The sequence below is a fragment of the Gopherus evgoodei genome, chromosome 1, assembly GCF_007399415.2.
Source record: "Gopherus evgoodei ecotype Sinaloan lineage chromosome 1, rGopEvg1_v1.p, whole genome shotgun sequence".
NCBI lineage: Eukaryota > Metazoa > Chordata > Testudines > Testudinidae > Gopherus > Gopherus evgoodei.
Window position 1 is genome coordinate 11,321,903 of NC_044322.1, and position 16,109 is coordinate 11,338,011.

General features: G+C 45.7%; 1 protein-coding gene across 6 annotated transcripts in view; it reads right to left on the reverse strand.

The window, feature by feature from the left end:
- Positions 1-16,109, reverse strand: part of RSF1 (remodeling and spacing factor 1) — a 136,715-nt gene that overhangs the window by 27,355 nt on the left and 93,251 nt on the right. For all 6 annotated transcript variants that reach the window (XM_030558078.1, XM_030558050.1, XM_030558040.1 and 3 more), the window contains 3 exons: positions 14,822-15,029; positions 6,921-7,144; positions 3,667-3,858 (listed from right to left, as the gene is read on the reverse strand). In XM_030558078.1, coding sequence (XP_030413938.1) covers positions 3,667-3,858; positions 6,921-7,144; positions 14,822-15,029 — 624 coding nt within the window. The remainder of the gene's footprint in view (positions 1-3,666; positions 3,859-6,920; positions 7,145-14,821; positions 15,030-16,109) is intronic.

Below are 16,109 nucleotides of genomic sequence, written 5' to 3' on the forward strand. Positions count from 1 at the left end.
GTTCCGCTGGCAGAAGCTCAGTGAATTCTGACATAGCCGTGCAGGAATTGAAGCTATATCTGCTAAGGATTGTCTGGTGGTTTGAAATCCGAAGCTGGAGCCCCCCAGTAGAATAGACTTTCCTCCCAAAGGGGTCCAGCTTCTTCACATCTCAGGCTTTAGGTGATGGGCCTTGGTGCCCTTGCCATTCTCATTCGTTTGCCACTGCCACCACTAAGGAGTCTGGTGGCAAGTGTGAATAAAAGTGTTCAAACCCTAAAGTTTAGGGGAAACAAAATACTTCCTCTTTGTCCTTCTCGCCACCATGGGCAGGGAGGCAGGGGTTTGCCACAGCATTTTGGTGGTATCTTATATGGTTTTAATGAGCAGCAGGGCAACTTGGGAGGGTCCTCAGGGAGTCAAGATGTCCACCATGGGGACCAATGACTCAGAGACCTCCTTGACCTAGAGCCCCAGGTTCTGGGTAACTCTCTTCAGGAGCTGCTGGTGGACCCTACTGTCCTCAAGTGCAGGAGCCGTGGAGGTACCAGCCACTGCCTTGTCCGGTGACGACGAAGATGAGGTTCTACCTGGGACTGGCTCTTGCTCCTGGCCTGTGCGGTGACCAGTACGGTGTAGGGCGGCTGGTCCTGCACCAAGAGAGATGGGGAAGGTGCATGGGTTTTTGAAGCCACCAACACTGACCTCCTGGAATAGGATCCCTTGCTTTGATGAAACGCCCAGGGGGTCCAAATTGGCCATTGGGTTGGAGCCTGCCATTGCACGGGTCACAGCATCGGGGGAAATTGCTGTCTCTCCCTGTCCGACCTCGAGTGTCTGCGCTCCGATCTGTGCCAGCTCCACCTGGACACAAAGAATTCCACCTCTGAATCTGATTGGGAGGACTCACTCTGGGAAGACCATGGGAGAGCAGTGCCTACTAGTGCCATAGAGCGGTGCTGGGAGATTGGTGACCACTGCGGTTCCCCTGCTGGTCTGCTGCCAGAAGGTACCAGGGACCGGTGGACCTGATGATGGTGACTGATGTGGTACCATTGCTGGCTCGCCTCTGGACAACACCGAGAGTCTCGCAGGTGCCATTGCCCTTTAGCTTGGTGCCCTGTCTTGCCTGGGCAGGGAAGGCAGTGCCATGAAGGTGATGAGCTCTCTTGCTGCCTTGAAGGTCTCTGGTGTGGAGGACTGCTGCAAAGCCTTTCCGCAACTCTCCAGGGGAGGGGAGTCCTGGGGCGCTGGACTTGACTGACCCTTTGTTGGGCCAGCAGTCAACGGCGTTGGGCTAGGTGGTGCCACGCTTACGTGGCCCAATGCGGGTCCTTCTGTCCTAGACGCAGTGCAAGTGAGCACCCCCTGTATAGCTTCTTTTTCTTGAGGGGCACCAGGGATTGGGAATGGTGCCATGCGTGGAGCCCCTGTGCAGTGAGCTCTGTTGGTGCTGAGTGTCTCTATCCAAGTCCTTTTTCGGTACCAAAGTTTCCTGTATCGAAGCTGGAGCACTGCGCACCAATGTTGAGGTGCTAGGTGTCAGTTCGGCCAAAGTCACCTCTGACTGGGGACAGAGTGGCCTCCATCAGAAGGATCTTCAACCTTTGGTCTCTTTCTTTTTGAGTCCTGGAGTGAAATCCCCCACAGATCTTGCAATGATCCTTCTGATGCGATTCCCCCAGGCACTTCAAGCAGGAAGTGTGGGGGTCGCTCCCTACTGGAATCTAGCTATATAATGACTGAGTAACTACAGATACTAGCTAACTGGTTTAACTATTCACAGAAAGACATTCTGAGCACTACTAGGGAGAAGGCTTGCCAAAGCAAGAGCAAATGAGCATTCCGGCTAACCATCACAGGCGGTAAGAAGGAACTGAAATGGCGGCGGGTTGGCGGGGCCCTATAAACGGCACCATGGAAGCACAACTCCAGGGGGTGCCTGAGCTGACCCGACGGGTACCGCTAGGGGAAAAACCTGGCTACTGCGCACACATCTAATTAGAATCAACATGAGCAAGCATTCAAAGAACCATCAATCTTGCCAAACAAACCTAATTTCCTTCATTGACAGGGTTACTAGCCTAATGGATACAGGGAAGCAGAAAACATGGTATAGTCTTGATTTTAGAAAGGCTTTTGTCCCACAGTCCCATATGACATTCTCATAAGCAAATGAAGGAAATGTGATCTAGATGAAAATATTATAAAAGTGAGTGTACAATAGGGTGACAGACTATGTGTAGTTATCAATGGCTTACTGTAAAATGGGGAGGAAGTATCTAATGGGATCCCACAGGTCAGTCCTGGGTCTGGTATTATTCAATATTTTCATTAATGACTGTAATAATTAAAGTGAGAGCATGTTTATTAAATTTGCAAAAGACATCAAGTGAGGAGGGGCTGCAAGCACTTTGGAGGACAGGATTAAAATTTGAAATAACCTTGACAAAATTAGAGAATTACTCTGAAATCAACCAGATAAAATTTAATAAAGACAAGTGCAAAGTACTTCACTTAGGAAAGAAAAACCAAACATACAACTACAAAATGAGTAATAACTGGCTTGGTGGCCGAGCTGCTGAAAAGGATCTGGGGGTTATAGAGTGGATGACAAAATGAATATGAGGAGTCAACAACGTGATGCAAAAAAGATTAATGTCATTCCAACATGTATTAATAGGAGTGTCATATGAAAGACATGGTCTGCTCTACTCGGCACTGGTGAGGCCCCAGCTGGACTACTGCATCCAGTTCTAGGCGCCACAGTTAGGAAAGATGTGGCCAAACTGGAGAGAGTCCAGAGGAGCTCAACAAAATGATAAAAGGTTTAGAAAACGTGACCTATGAGGAAAGGTTAAAAAACTGGACATGTTTAGTCGAAAAGAAGACTGAGGTGCAACCTGATAACAGTCTTCAAATATGTTAAGACCTGTTACAAAGAGGTCAATTGTTCTCCATGTCAACTGAAGGTAGGACAAGAAGTAATGGGCTTAATCTGCAGCCAGAGTTAGATATTAGGAAACATTTTCTAACTATAAGGATAGTTAACCTCTGGAATAGGCTGCCAAACGAGGTTGTGGAATCCCCATTACTGGAGGTTTTTAAGAACAGATTGGACAAACACTTGGTAGGGATGGTCTAGGTTTATTTGGCCCTGCCTCAGCACAGGGGACTGGACTAGATGACCTCTCGAGGTCTCTTCCAGCCCTACATTTCTATGATTCTATTCAAGTTTTAATTACAACTACAGGCATATTTAGGGGAACAGAACAAAATTACCCAATTTGGATACAACCAGGATACCAGGGTTAACACCCTTAACTCTTACAAAAGTGCTGTGGATCTTTAATGACCACAAATGAAGAATAACAAATAATCCTGTCCTCCACAATAACTGCATTTCCTCCTTTGCAATCCCAACATTTCCCTGCCAGGTGGAGTAATTTCACACCAGGAAGTCAAGATAAGGGAAAGCAGGGAATTTGACAAATAGCAGTGGTAATGCCCTGTTATAGAAATTGATAGATTGCATCGCATTTTAAGAAATATCACGGATCTCAGGAAAGAATTCTCTGTGTATCTCACACTAAATGCAAATCTTGTGTTTACTTTATGCCCCATATTGCTCCCTTTGCACTATCACTCACACATCAGCTCCTGCAAATGGTGGAGTGCTTGTTTTACCTTCACTGTCTGAACTGGGAAGCCTGCGTTTATGAAGTCGTCTTAACTCCTTTCCGTAGCGAACACTTTTCTGCGAGCCATCGCTTTCTGAATCCTCCTTATAGTTAACTTGTCTCTTCTGATTCCGCCTTGATCTTCTCCGCCTAGTTTCCAGGTAATCATCATCACTGTAATCTGTGTAATCACCACTTTCTGCAAAGAAGAACACAGCCACATACTTTATTCTGTTAAAATGAAAATGCACAGACTCACTGTCACATTTTCAAAAGAGATGTTTGTTCACACAAAGTGCAACCTTGAGCAAACAAAATCAACCACTCTTTAGTCACAGGAAACCCTCAATCATTACGCTTCTAATGGGAAGGTTGTTATCTTGTCTGGGTAAAGTCTCATACTACTCCACTGGCTCCCAATTCATTTCCAGCTTGAAATTGCCATCTGTTTTTAAAATTCCACTATGGATTTGTCCAGTTACTCTAACAAACCTCTCCCACCACTCCTCTGGTTTCCTTTTATCTTTCTATATAATCCTTTTTATCCTTCTATACTCCTACTTGTGTGAAACATACTTCTCCTCTACAGCTCCTGCCAACTGGAACAACCTGCTTGAATCTGAATTTATGATACAATCTCATTTCAATCTCCTCTGGAAAATATCTGTCCCCCCCGGTTTTTATTTAACTGTAATTTTATTATATTCAAGCATTTTTAGACAACATGCATGAAAGATGTTGACGGAGTAACACTGAACTGTAGGCAGTGGTCAAAAATGAAGTGGGTAAACTCAGTTCCCCAAACGAGAAGTGGCTAAACTCTGTGTACCTGAGTTTACCCTTGACTATACTACTGATGGTAGGAAAGTACAGATTAATTGTTCTCAAGTCAGCTACAAGATCAGTCCTATAGATTTCAAAGCTGCAGCTACACGTTTGGTCAGAATACTAGATGACAGCATTTATAACAACCGACCCACCGTCATTCCTAGTTCTTGGTTCACCAGCCTTCTGCAGAATTAGTACTTTCTTAGGGTCTAGCTTGTCAGCCACTTTTTCCAACAGCTGAAAATAACTGTGGTAGCTGGATCATGTTTAGCTACTTTTTCTTTAAACCACATCAAAAACATTATTCCACAGTGTTAATGCTGCTTTTTCATTCACATCATGAGCTGCCCTATCGTGTTATTAACTGAAATGACCCAGACTAAAACAGCCGCATTTTTCTCTCAAAAACATTAAGGAAAAAATGAGAGCAAGTCAGTAAGAGAGCTCAGTGAGAAACCTCAGAATTCTGGAGATGAAAAAAAATAAAGCAACCATCCATGTTTGTTATTTCTTTAAACTCAACGTAAGGCGAGGCAGGCTCTCCGGAAAGGGAGCTTATGGGGGTAAGGAAAGGAACACATAGTTCGGGCCACCCCCCTTGGCGGGGGGGGCAGGGAGAGGAGATTGAGAGAGAGATACACTGCCTTGTGGAAAGGAACAGGACTGAAAACCTCAAAGACTGAGGTTCTTTATATTTGTCCACAAAACAGATGAATACTGGGCATCAGCAGTGCAAGCTTCTCCAACATCAAGCTGCCATGGACGGATCACTTCCAGAGATAAGAAGGGAGTTCAATTTCCAGGCACACTGAGCCTTTGGCCTCTCTGCCAGCTGTTAACAAGAGTATTAGTGCATATATTAGGGTGGTATTTTTTTGTGATGGACACATGTCCACTAGGAACCGAATAAGAATTGCTCCCAAGCGTTTAGCTGCATTAAGGTGTAGATTAGTAATAACTTCAGATCCTTTAGCTTCTGCATCAGTTGCTCGCATATTTTCATTAATAACAGACTACCACCATTTCCACTATGAATCTCTATGTGTTCAGACTCTAGCCATTTCTTTCTTACACTCATTGTTGGTCTCTTAATGGCATGCAGAAAAGGAAGACAGCTTACGGAACAATTATTTTAAGTTCATACACCTTTCTTATAATTTTCCCATACATAAAAACTCACACTGGAGACCAGCCCTTCCATGATAACTCATTTCAGTCTGCAGCTCAGCTGACTTCAGAAAGATGGATACAATAGTGGAAATTCAATACTGCAATGAACTAATCCTTGATGATGCTGGGTGCCTTCAACTCCCAATGGCATTAGGTAGTTTTGGGCCCAGTCCTACAAAGTAAGTGACACTCTCGAGAAAACTCTTCCTAAAATGTGCTAACTCCTCATGGAATGCTATGAGAATACATTTTTAAGAGACAAAATTTACTTATTTTCTGAGTTATTTCTTCTTGATTAGTAAGGACAAATACACGTAAGAAAAAAATATCTTCTCCCCTTAGTTCATTTGCTTCCACTGCTTATTCCTCTGGTAGGAATCATTTTCACACAGTCAATTATATTCCAGACAGAGGATGGATTTTCATTGGGGAACAGACAGTATAAGGCAAGGAACAAAGATACTGTTCTCATGCAAGTGTCCCTAGTAATTAAAGTTCAAAAGAGAGAAATATCAAAACCACAGATGCATAGATTATAAAGTCTGAAGGGATCACTACTGTAATTTAACTTTTTCCTCTAATCTAACATAAATCATAGTACAAGAATTCCTGCAATTAAGGAAATTATTCTTCCCTACTAAAAATCAGGGATTGAGTTTCTAATAGCAATAGGCTTTTCAAAGTTTTCCATGAGGCATCAGCAGATCTCTGGGTAGACACAATGAAATAGTTCTTTGAACTACTTTTCCTGCTAAGTTTAAAAAAAATATTGCGCACACACAAAATATGCAAATAGAGATGCAATTGGAAATGAAACATCAGGAATCTGCAATTTCTACATATAATTGCCTGTTTTGCCCTCACAACTTAAGCATGCATTTAAAAATGAATGTGACCCAAAGAACCTAGCACTCAACACTAATTTCCTTTTGTGTATTTTGAAGAGAACACTCAGAGCAAGTGAAAACCTTAAATACGGAACACAATTGTTAAAAAAACAGTACTCGCATGGCACTTTTCATTTCCAAAGTAACTCTCAGAGACATCCAATTAACTACCACAACACCTCTATTACAAAAGCATTAGCCCTATTTTTACAGCTAGAACATTAGAAGCACAGATGACATATGACTTGACTGACTCCATATAGCCAAGTCAATGTACAGGCTAAGATTAGAACTCAGGAGTTTGTAAGCCCCCGTCCTTTTGCTTGGGCCCTCTTCTCTCACATACAACAGCTAACTCTGAAAAAGTTAAGCTTACCAGACTCCCTACTTAAATTGTCCTCAGAATCTTCCTCTTCATCATCCTCTGAATATTTTTTCTTGACTGTTTTTCTTCGTAACCGCCTGCTTTGTCTCATTGGCCTGGAGTGGTGTCGCCTGGGTCTACGGGCACAGAACTCTGTATCACTGTCTTCATTTGACAGCTGATCATCTTCACTTTCATCTGGGTTTTCCTCTGATACAACAAACTCATCCTGAGATCTGTTAAAAAAAAGTTACAGCCAAAAGAGAGATACTTGAAACAAATGGACTAAAATACTGTACTATATAAGAGTTAGATATATTTAATATCGCTTATAATAAATATAGAAATGTATTACTGAAATAACATCTACATCTTTTTTTGTCAGGAGATCCTAAGAGCATTTCACAAAAACGAATGAATATTCTCACAACTAATGTGAGGCACCAAATCTTTATGCTGAGATTAACATACTCAACACTGAAATTAAACACCTGCTGCATACCTGAAGGTGTCTTTACAGAATATAACATTTGTGACAATGTTCCTCCTCTACCTTGGTGGGTCCCGCGCTTATTGGCAGATTTGCTCTCCTCAGTGATCTTCCCCACAGTCTGGGTCAACTCCTCCTGTGTCTGATTAGGAGTTGGGAGGTTTGGGGGGGGAACCCGGGCCTGCCCTCTACTCCGGGTTCCAGCCCAGGGGCCTGTGGATTGCAGCTGTCTATAGTGCCTCCTGTAACAGCTGCATGACAGCTACAATTCCCTGGGCTACTTCCTCATGGCCTCCTCCAAACACCTTCTTTATCCTCACCTTCCTCCTGGTGTCTGATAACTCTTGTACTCCTTAGTCCTCCAGCAGCACGCTCTCTCACTCTCAGCTCCTCGTGCCTCTTGCTCCCAGCTCCTCACACGCACTTCCTCCCCTCTGGCTTCCCCTCTCCCCCCGACTGGAGTGAGCTCCTTTTTATACCCAGGTGCCTTGATTAGCCTGCCTTGATTGGCTGCAGGTGATCTCATCAGCCTGTCTGCCTTAATTGGTTCTAGCAGGTTCCTGATTACTCTAGTGCAGCCCCTGCTCTGGTCACTCAGGGAACAGAAAACTACTCATCCGGTGACCAGTATATTTGCCCTCTACCAGACTCCTGTACCCCACTGGTCTGGGTCTGTCACATATCCCTCCCCCCTGCTCAACACCAAGGGGATGGGCAGCTTGGAATGCCAGACAGTGCACACATGACAAGTCATTGGCATTGCCGTGACAGCTCCCTGCTCTGTGTTGCACACAGAACTGGAAAGGTTGGAGGGATAAGAACCACCTGGTCACCCTTGTGTTCTTCTTGTTCCCCTGCATCCATTGAAGAGGGGCATGGTCGGTCACGAGGACAAATCTGCGCCCAAGCGCAATCCTTCCATGGCCCATTTTATGGTGAGGCACTCTCTCTACACCACTGCATATTTTTGTTCCCTTCGAAGAAGTTTCCTACTGAGGTAGAGAATTGGGTGTTCCTCCTCCCCGACCATCTGTGATAGAATGGCCCCCAACCCTACTTCCTATGCATCCCTCTGCAGGATAAATACCTTGGTGAAATCAGGGGCTACCAGTACAGGATTACTGCAGAGGGCAGTCCGTAGGTCTGTGAATGCTTCCTCTGCCGCTTCAGAACATCTCACCAAATCAGGTCCACGGGCTTCCACTAGGTCGGTCAGGGGGCTTGCCTTTGTGGCAAAATGGGGGATAAATCGTCGGTAATACCCCACTACACCTAGGAATGCCCGGACTTGTTTCTTGCGATGTGGTCGTGGCCAATTATGGATGGCCTCCAACTTGTTCACTTGGGGTTTTACCAGACCTTTTCCCACAATGTAGCCAAGATATTTGGCCTCCGTATACCCTACAGCGCACTTGGCAGGGTTTGCGGTAAGGCCAGCTAGCCTGAAGGTATCAAGGACTGCCTCCACCTTCTCTAGATGGGTTTCCCAGTCTGGGATATGAATGACCACATCATCCAAGTAGGCAGCAGCATAACTGTTATGCGGGCATAACAGCTTGTCCATGAGGCGCTGGAAAGTAGCTGGGGCTCCATGTAGTCCGAAAGGGAGGACAGTATATTGAAAAAGACCCTCTCATGTAGAGAATGCAGTCTTTTCCTTTGCGTCTTCTGCAAGGGGAATCTACCAGTACCCCTTTGTCAAGTCTAGAGTAGTCAAATACCAGGCATCACCCAGATGGTCCACTAGCTCATCTATGCAAGGTATGGGGTATGCGTCAAACTGCGATACTTCATTTAGTTACCGGAAGTCAATGCAAAAACTTGTGGTGCCATCAGGTTTGGGCACCAGCACGATTGGGCTGGACCACTGACTGTGGGATTCTCCGATGATCCCCCAGTCCAGCATTTTTTTTTACTTCTGCTTTTATTTCCTCCCTTTTGGCTGCTGGCAACCGATAAGGCCTCATTGTTATTCTGGCCCCAGGGTTCATGACGATGTGGTGATATGTCTCAGCTGTTCGACCTGGTTTTGTCGAGAACACATCTTGGTTCCGGAAGATCATCTCAGACACCTCATTCTTCTGGTCTGGTGTTAAATCGAGAGACACTCTCACCTGTTTGGAAGGCTTGTTTGCCAGGGTTAGGTCTTTTTGGATAGTTATGCACGCCTCTTGTGCATGCCAGGTTTTCAGAAGGTTGATGTGATAAGTCTGTTTTTGTTTTTGGCATCCTGGCTGCCGCACCTGGTAGGTTACTTCCCCCACGGGTTCAACCACCTCATAGGGTCCCTGCCATTGGGCCAGAAGCTTGCTTTCTGCCGTGGGTACCAACACCATCACCCGATCCCCTGGCTGGAACTGTCGGACTTTTGCCTGGCGATTGTAATGGGTTCTCTGGGCCTCCTGTGCCTTTTCCAAATGTTCCCATACAATAGGGGTGACACGGGCTATCCGGTCTCGCATCTCTATTACATGTTCTATTATATTTCTCCCCTCATTGGGTTCCTCTTCCCAGATCTCTTTGGTGATGTCTAGTATGCCCGTATAATAACTCGAAGGGGGAAAACCCAGTTGAGGCTTGAGGTACTTCCCGGATAGCGAACATAAGGTAGGGTTGTAGGGTGTCCCAATCCTTCCCGTCCCAACTTATCACCTTCCTTATCATAGCCTTGAGGGTTCGGTTAAACCTTTCTACCAACCCATTAGTGTGCGGATGGTAGACGGAAGTTCTCAAGGTATGTATATGGAGCAGCATACAGAGGTCCTTCATTAGCTTTGACATAAATGGTGTTCCTTGGCCTGTTAATATCTCCTTTGGTAACCCCACTCGGGCAAAGATCCCCACCAGCTCTTTGGCTATCGTTTTAGAGGCTGTGTTCCGCAGGGGGACGGATTCTGGGTAGCAAGCAGCATAGTCCAAAACAACAAGTATATATTGGTGGCCCCGAGCTGTCTTTTCCAGGGATCCCACTAGGTCCATGGCTATTCGCTCAAAGGGGACCTCTATGATGGGAAGGGGTACTAAAGGTGCCCTCAGGTGGGGACAGGGACTGTGCAGCTGACACTCTGGGCAGGATGCACAGTACCTCCGCACTTCTTCATGTACTCCGGGCCAGAAGAACCGTCATAGGATTCATGCAAGTGTCTTCTCTACCCCCAAAAGCCCCCCAAAAATATGACTATGAGCAAGACTTAATACAGCATTCTGGTGTTTGTGAGGTACTAGGATCTGCTGTACCTTCTGCCCCTGTACTGGTGCAACCCGGTATAAGAGATTCTTCTTCATTATGAAGTAGGGTCCTGGTCCCTGGGTTTTCCCTTCCACGGGGACCCCATCTATTTCAATCACCTCCTTCCTAATGTTGCTGTACCTTGGGCCTTCAGCCTGGTCCCGTCCAAAATTTCCTCTCCCGGGGCTAATCTGCTCAAGAACTAGGGGCCCAGTCTCTGTTGCCTCTACTGGTTCAGAAGTGTTAGGTTGGGGGGTCAGACTCAGATGCTTCTCCCTCCTGGGTGGCCTCCTTTTCAACTGCTCGGGTCCGCCTACCTACGAGAGTGACCCTCTGGCTTTGAGTCAGTATTTGGGTTACCAAGGTCTTAGCTGCCCTCCTTTCCCTTTTCGACTTTCTAACCTGTCTGGGTATGGAAAATAAATCTGGGGATATTTCAGAAAAGACTGGGGGTTGACAGTCTACTGTGGATGCCTCACTAACTTCAGGGTTCCCCTCTGTCTCCAAGCCTCCTACTGGAAGTAAGTCTCCAAACCCTGCGAAGTCCCTCCCTATGAGCATCAGGTATGGGAGTTTAGGGACTACACCTGCTGCTACCTCAGTAGTGTTCCCCTGAATCTCGATTTTTACTGGGATTGTGGGGTAATAACCTACTGTCCCATGGACACATGTTATCCCTGTATGCTTAGCCCACAGCAGCTGACTACACTTCACGAGCTTCCCTTAGACAAGCGTGATAGCACTCCCCGAATAAACCAGTGCCGTGGTCTCTAATCCATTTAGCTTTACTGGTCTGGTGTACATACGTGGGGTTAGTGAGACCCGCACAAGGTGGATTAGGGAGCATGGGTCTGCCCAGTTCCCCAGATTACACTGCATAGGTTCCTCCACACTGGGACACTGTGCAGCTATATGTTTCCACTCCCCACAGGCATAACATCTGTATGGGGCCCTAGGCATTCTCCGGTCTCTTGGTTTGAGCAGTCTAACATCACAATCTTCTTCCCCCTCAGTGTTCCGACTCTTTGTGGCTTCTGGTGGGCCTTCAGCACCTCTCTTTTTCCACCTGGGCTCTCCTGGTGGCCCAGGCACCCGAGCTTTAGGGCTTAGTGCTGCTGGTTTAACCCGGGGTGCCTCTTCCTTAACTGGTCGGGTCAGCTCCCTCGCCGTCCTTCACCTCTCTACCAGTGCAACAACCTCATCATAGGGGGAGGTTTATTCTGGCTTACCCAGGCAGGAAGGTCTGGCGGCAGTCCCCTCATGTATCGGTCGACGACCAGAACCTCTAGTACCTCTTCCGGACTCCGGGACTCCGTTCGCAACCACTTTCGTGCGAGATGGATGAGGTCACACAATTGGGACCGCGGTGTTTTGGTTTCCTGGTACCTCCACTCGTGATACTGCTGGGCCCGCACTGCTGTCGTTACCCCAGATCTGGTCAGGATCTCTGCTTTCAGCTGGGGATAGCCTGCTGCAGCCTCTTCAGGAAGATCATAATAAGCCTTCTGGGCCTCCCCGCACAGGAATGGGACAAGGATGCCAGACCACTGATCTCAAGGCCAGACCTCCCGTAGGGCTGTCCTCTCAAAGGCCAGAAGATATGCCTCTACATCATCCTCCCGCATCATTTTCTGCAGCCAATGGCTGGCCCGCATGATCTGTGTCCCATCATGGCAGCGGTTCAGCTCTGAAGGGTCTTTACCTGGTTTACCAGTTCCCGCAACAGAGCTCAGTCTTGAGAAGCCGGGTCCATCAGGAGGCGATTAGTCTCTTGCTGCAGCTGCACTGCCTCCTGTTGGGCAGCTGCCTGGACATGGGCAGCCTCCTGCTGGGCCGCCGTAGCTTGTATCAATGCCTGTACTAAATCATCCATTGTGCTGAAAAAAAAGTAAACCCTCTACCTTTTTTTTTTGTTTGTTTTTTAAATCACCCTCCTTCTTCTGCCGCGCTGTGCACATCAAATCCCACCCCTAACACCAGTTGTGACAAAGTTCCTCCTCTGCCTTGGTGGGTCCTGCGCTTATTGGCAGATTTGCTCACCTCAGTGATCTTCCCCACAGTCTGGGTCAACTCCTCCTGTGTCTGATCAGGAGTTGGGAGGTCTGGAGAGGAACCCGGGCCCGCCCTCTATTCCGGGTTCCAGCCCAGGGCCCTGTGGATTGCAGCTGTCTATAGTGCCTCCTGTAACAGCTGCATGACAGCTACAATTCCCTGGGCTACTTCCCCAAGGCCTCCTCCAAACACCTTCTTTATCCTCACCATAGGACCTTCCTCCTGGTGTCTGATAACTCTTGTACTCCTTAGTCCTCCAGCAGCACACTCTCACTCTCAGCTCCTGGTGCCTCTTGCTCCCAGCTCCTCACACGCACTTCTTCCCCTCTGGCTCCCCCCTCCCCCCGACTGGAGTGAGCTCCTTGTTAAACCCAGGTGCCTTGATTAGCCTGCCTTGATTGGCTGCAGTTTGCCGTAATCGGTTCTAGCAAGTTCCTGAGTACTCTAGTGCAGCCACTGCTCTGGTCACTCAGGGAACAGAAAACTACTCACCCAGTGACTAGTATATTTGCCCTCTACCACACTCTTGTACCCCACTGGTCTGGGTCTGTCACACATTACATAGTAGATTAGGACAGTAAGTGAATTCAAATGCTGTATCCAATTGAAACTGCAGGTGGCTTTATTTAAGCTGAATTCTAATTGGACCAGGACTTCAGAATAAACATCACTATTCTTATGAAACATTCTTTAAGTACCCACATCTGGTCAAGACTTCAGTTTTTTGTGTCTTCTATGCAATATGGCACCCTCACACCTACAGTGCCTTTTGTCATACTGGTTCAGTAATAGTTCAGGCAGAACACCATCTGTGAAACAGTTTCATGTTTCACCTACAATAGGTGTTCCCTTGCGATCTCTCATTCAAGCACTGACCAAATACAAATTTATTCACTTGTGAGAGTTGAAAGAATCATATCCATGAAGCTGATGCACTTATGGATAAACTTCTAATTCACTGATTTATATCACCAGTCTTTCAGCACTACTGTCATATAGAGACTGTTATAAATTTCTATAGCAGTTAAGCAGCCTACCTGAAAAGAAAGGTTCTTAAGTAAGAGTAATAGGCATCCAACTCCCATATCTGAATGCAAACTCTAATCTAACATCCAACAGATAATTAGTAGAGATTATTGTTGAAAATATGTGGACTCAATGTGACAGATGAATGCAGTGCTAATTCAGTGAGATTTTTACAGGCTGAATTCACTAACTAGGAAAGTTCCAGCACATCTTGCTCAACCACTGAAAAACCTTCAACACAATCACATGTGGAAAATGGAGCTGAAGAGATCTGAATAGAGGTAGTTCCAAAACACAACAAGAGGGGTAATGAACAATGTGTCAGCCTCAAGGACTCTCAGCAAAGAGGGGGGAAAAAAAGAGGTCTTGTACCCTAGTGTGTGTCTTTAGAAAGCATAAAAAAAGGACTGAAAGAAATTCAGGTCTGTCTGCTCTGGAGGATTCAGATGACTGGAGAATTAATGAAATGGCAGCATCCCAAGAAAGTGAAAGTTGAGAAATTCAGAAGGGGAAGGGATTTTTAATCAGACTGGTAACATTTTAGGTTTCACGTTCTTAACAGGTTAAACGCTACCTTTTCCTGATCTCCACATCTAGTTCTGCTGGCTTCTGAACCTCAAATTTGTAGTATGCTAAAAATCAAAAGTTGATTTCTATAGCTTTCTTTAAGCTACTAGAGATGAAGCTTTCAGTCTATCAGTACTTCATAATTCTAAGATATCTATGAGATCTTGTTTACACTAGAGAGTTGTGACTAGATTTTCTATACTGATAGAACAGAAAGATGCCTTATACTGGCACTGCAATTCCCATACAGTAAGAAACAAAACTATATTGGTATAAGTCACCTTTATACCAATAAAAATGTGTGTCCACACTAGGGCTTTCACTGATGTAACTACTTTTACTACTTTGTGTTTAAAAAAAAACAAAAACAACAACTACATACCCCTAAATGAAAGAGTAAGACTAATAAAAAATTTAAGTCTAGACCTGACTTAACAGAAAACCCACTCTTACAGCTTCAAACCACAAAGAGACAACTAGTGGCATCGTAAGCTCACAGAAACCTGTAGTGGTTAATAACCCAAGACTAGTAGTTTAACAGCTACCTACCCATCGCTGATCCTGAACTCATCCTCACTCTCTTCCTCATCCAGGTTACTATCACTATCGAGGTCGTTCAGTCGCCGTCGCTTCTTGCGACGTGCTGCAGCTGCCCTTTGTGGCCGCTTATTTTCTTTTCTTTCTTCCTCTAGGATGGTGGAAATGTCTTTTCCCCGGTGACCTGTGATATTAGACATGTCTTTGCCTCTGCCACCACCTGTGTTAGTTAGAGAAAGGGAAAATAAGCTGCAAGTTAATTATAGCATTTTTCATTCAACTTCACAAAGACCTTCCCATCCTCTTGCTAATTTCAACTTCCTTTTATAAAGGAGACCCTTTTCATCATCCAAGACTCAATTTCTTGAACCCAGGTTTCTTACATCCACAGCTATATTATAGAGAGAGTATATTTTGGAAGGGATATAATCCCTAACACTTGAGGGCTCAAAACAACTATTTACCCATCGGATGTTAGAAAGAAGTTTCCCTATGGGCAGGTTACTGGACAATTGTCCATTACAGGAATGCCAGCACCTTCCTCTGAAGCATCAGATATTGGCTACTGTCTGGGACAGCATACTGGGATAGGTGGACCACTGATCTGATAGGAACATATTAAAATGCTATGCCATAAGATAAACTCAGGCACACGCACACACAAAACAAGATTATGGAGGTCTGAATATGATGTAGGACTGAAGGAAAGCTAGGGAGTGGATTCAAGGATATGACACATGCTTGGAATAAATGAAAAGGAACAGACTAATACTAAAAGTATTGTTATTGACAGAATAGAAGAGTGCGGTGAGGGAAGAGGTGAGACAGGAAAATTAGAGATATGGTTCTCGTAGTCAAGGTGAGAGATCCCCAAGTCATGAATAAGTGTTGTAGTGGCAGGGAGAGAGAGAGAGATGAAAGAACACACTGATTTTAAAGAAGTAGTAACAAGGCTTAGTGAGGGAACTGGGTGTGGCTGAAGGAGCGCTGGGAAGTCTGAGATGGCATTAGCAGCTTGGGAGACAAGGGACGGTAGCAGAGTTCTTAGTGATGCCAGAGAGAGAAGGAAGTGGAGAGGGATTAGGAGGAAAGATGAGCAGCCCTGTTTTGGAGAGACTGGATTTGAACTGATAGCAAGACATCTACAAAAGGCGTAGTTGTGAGATGTGAGAGTCAGTCAATCAATGGCACCATCGCTCTCTACAGAGCCTGGTGTAGATCCTGATGATTTCTTTGGCAATCATCTATAAAGGACTGCCAAGGGAGATGGGAGTCACCAGGCAGCTGTATCCATAAGCCT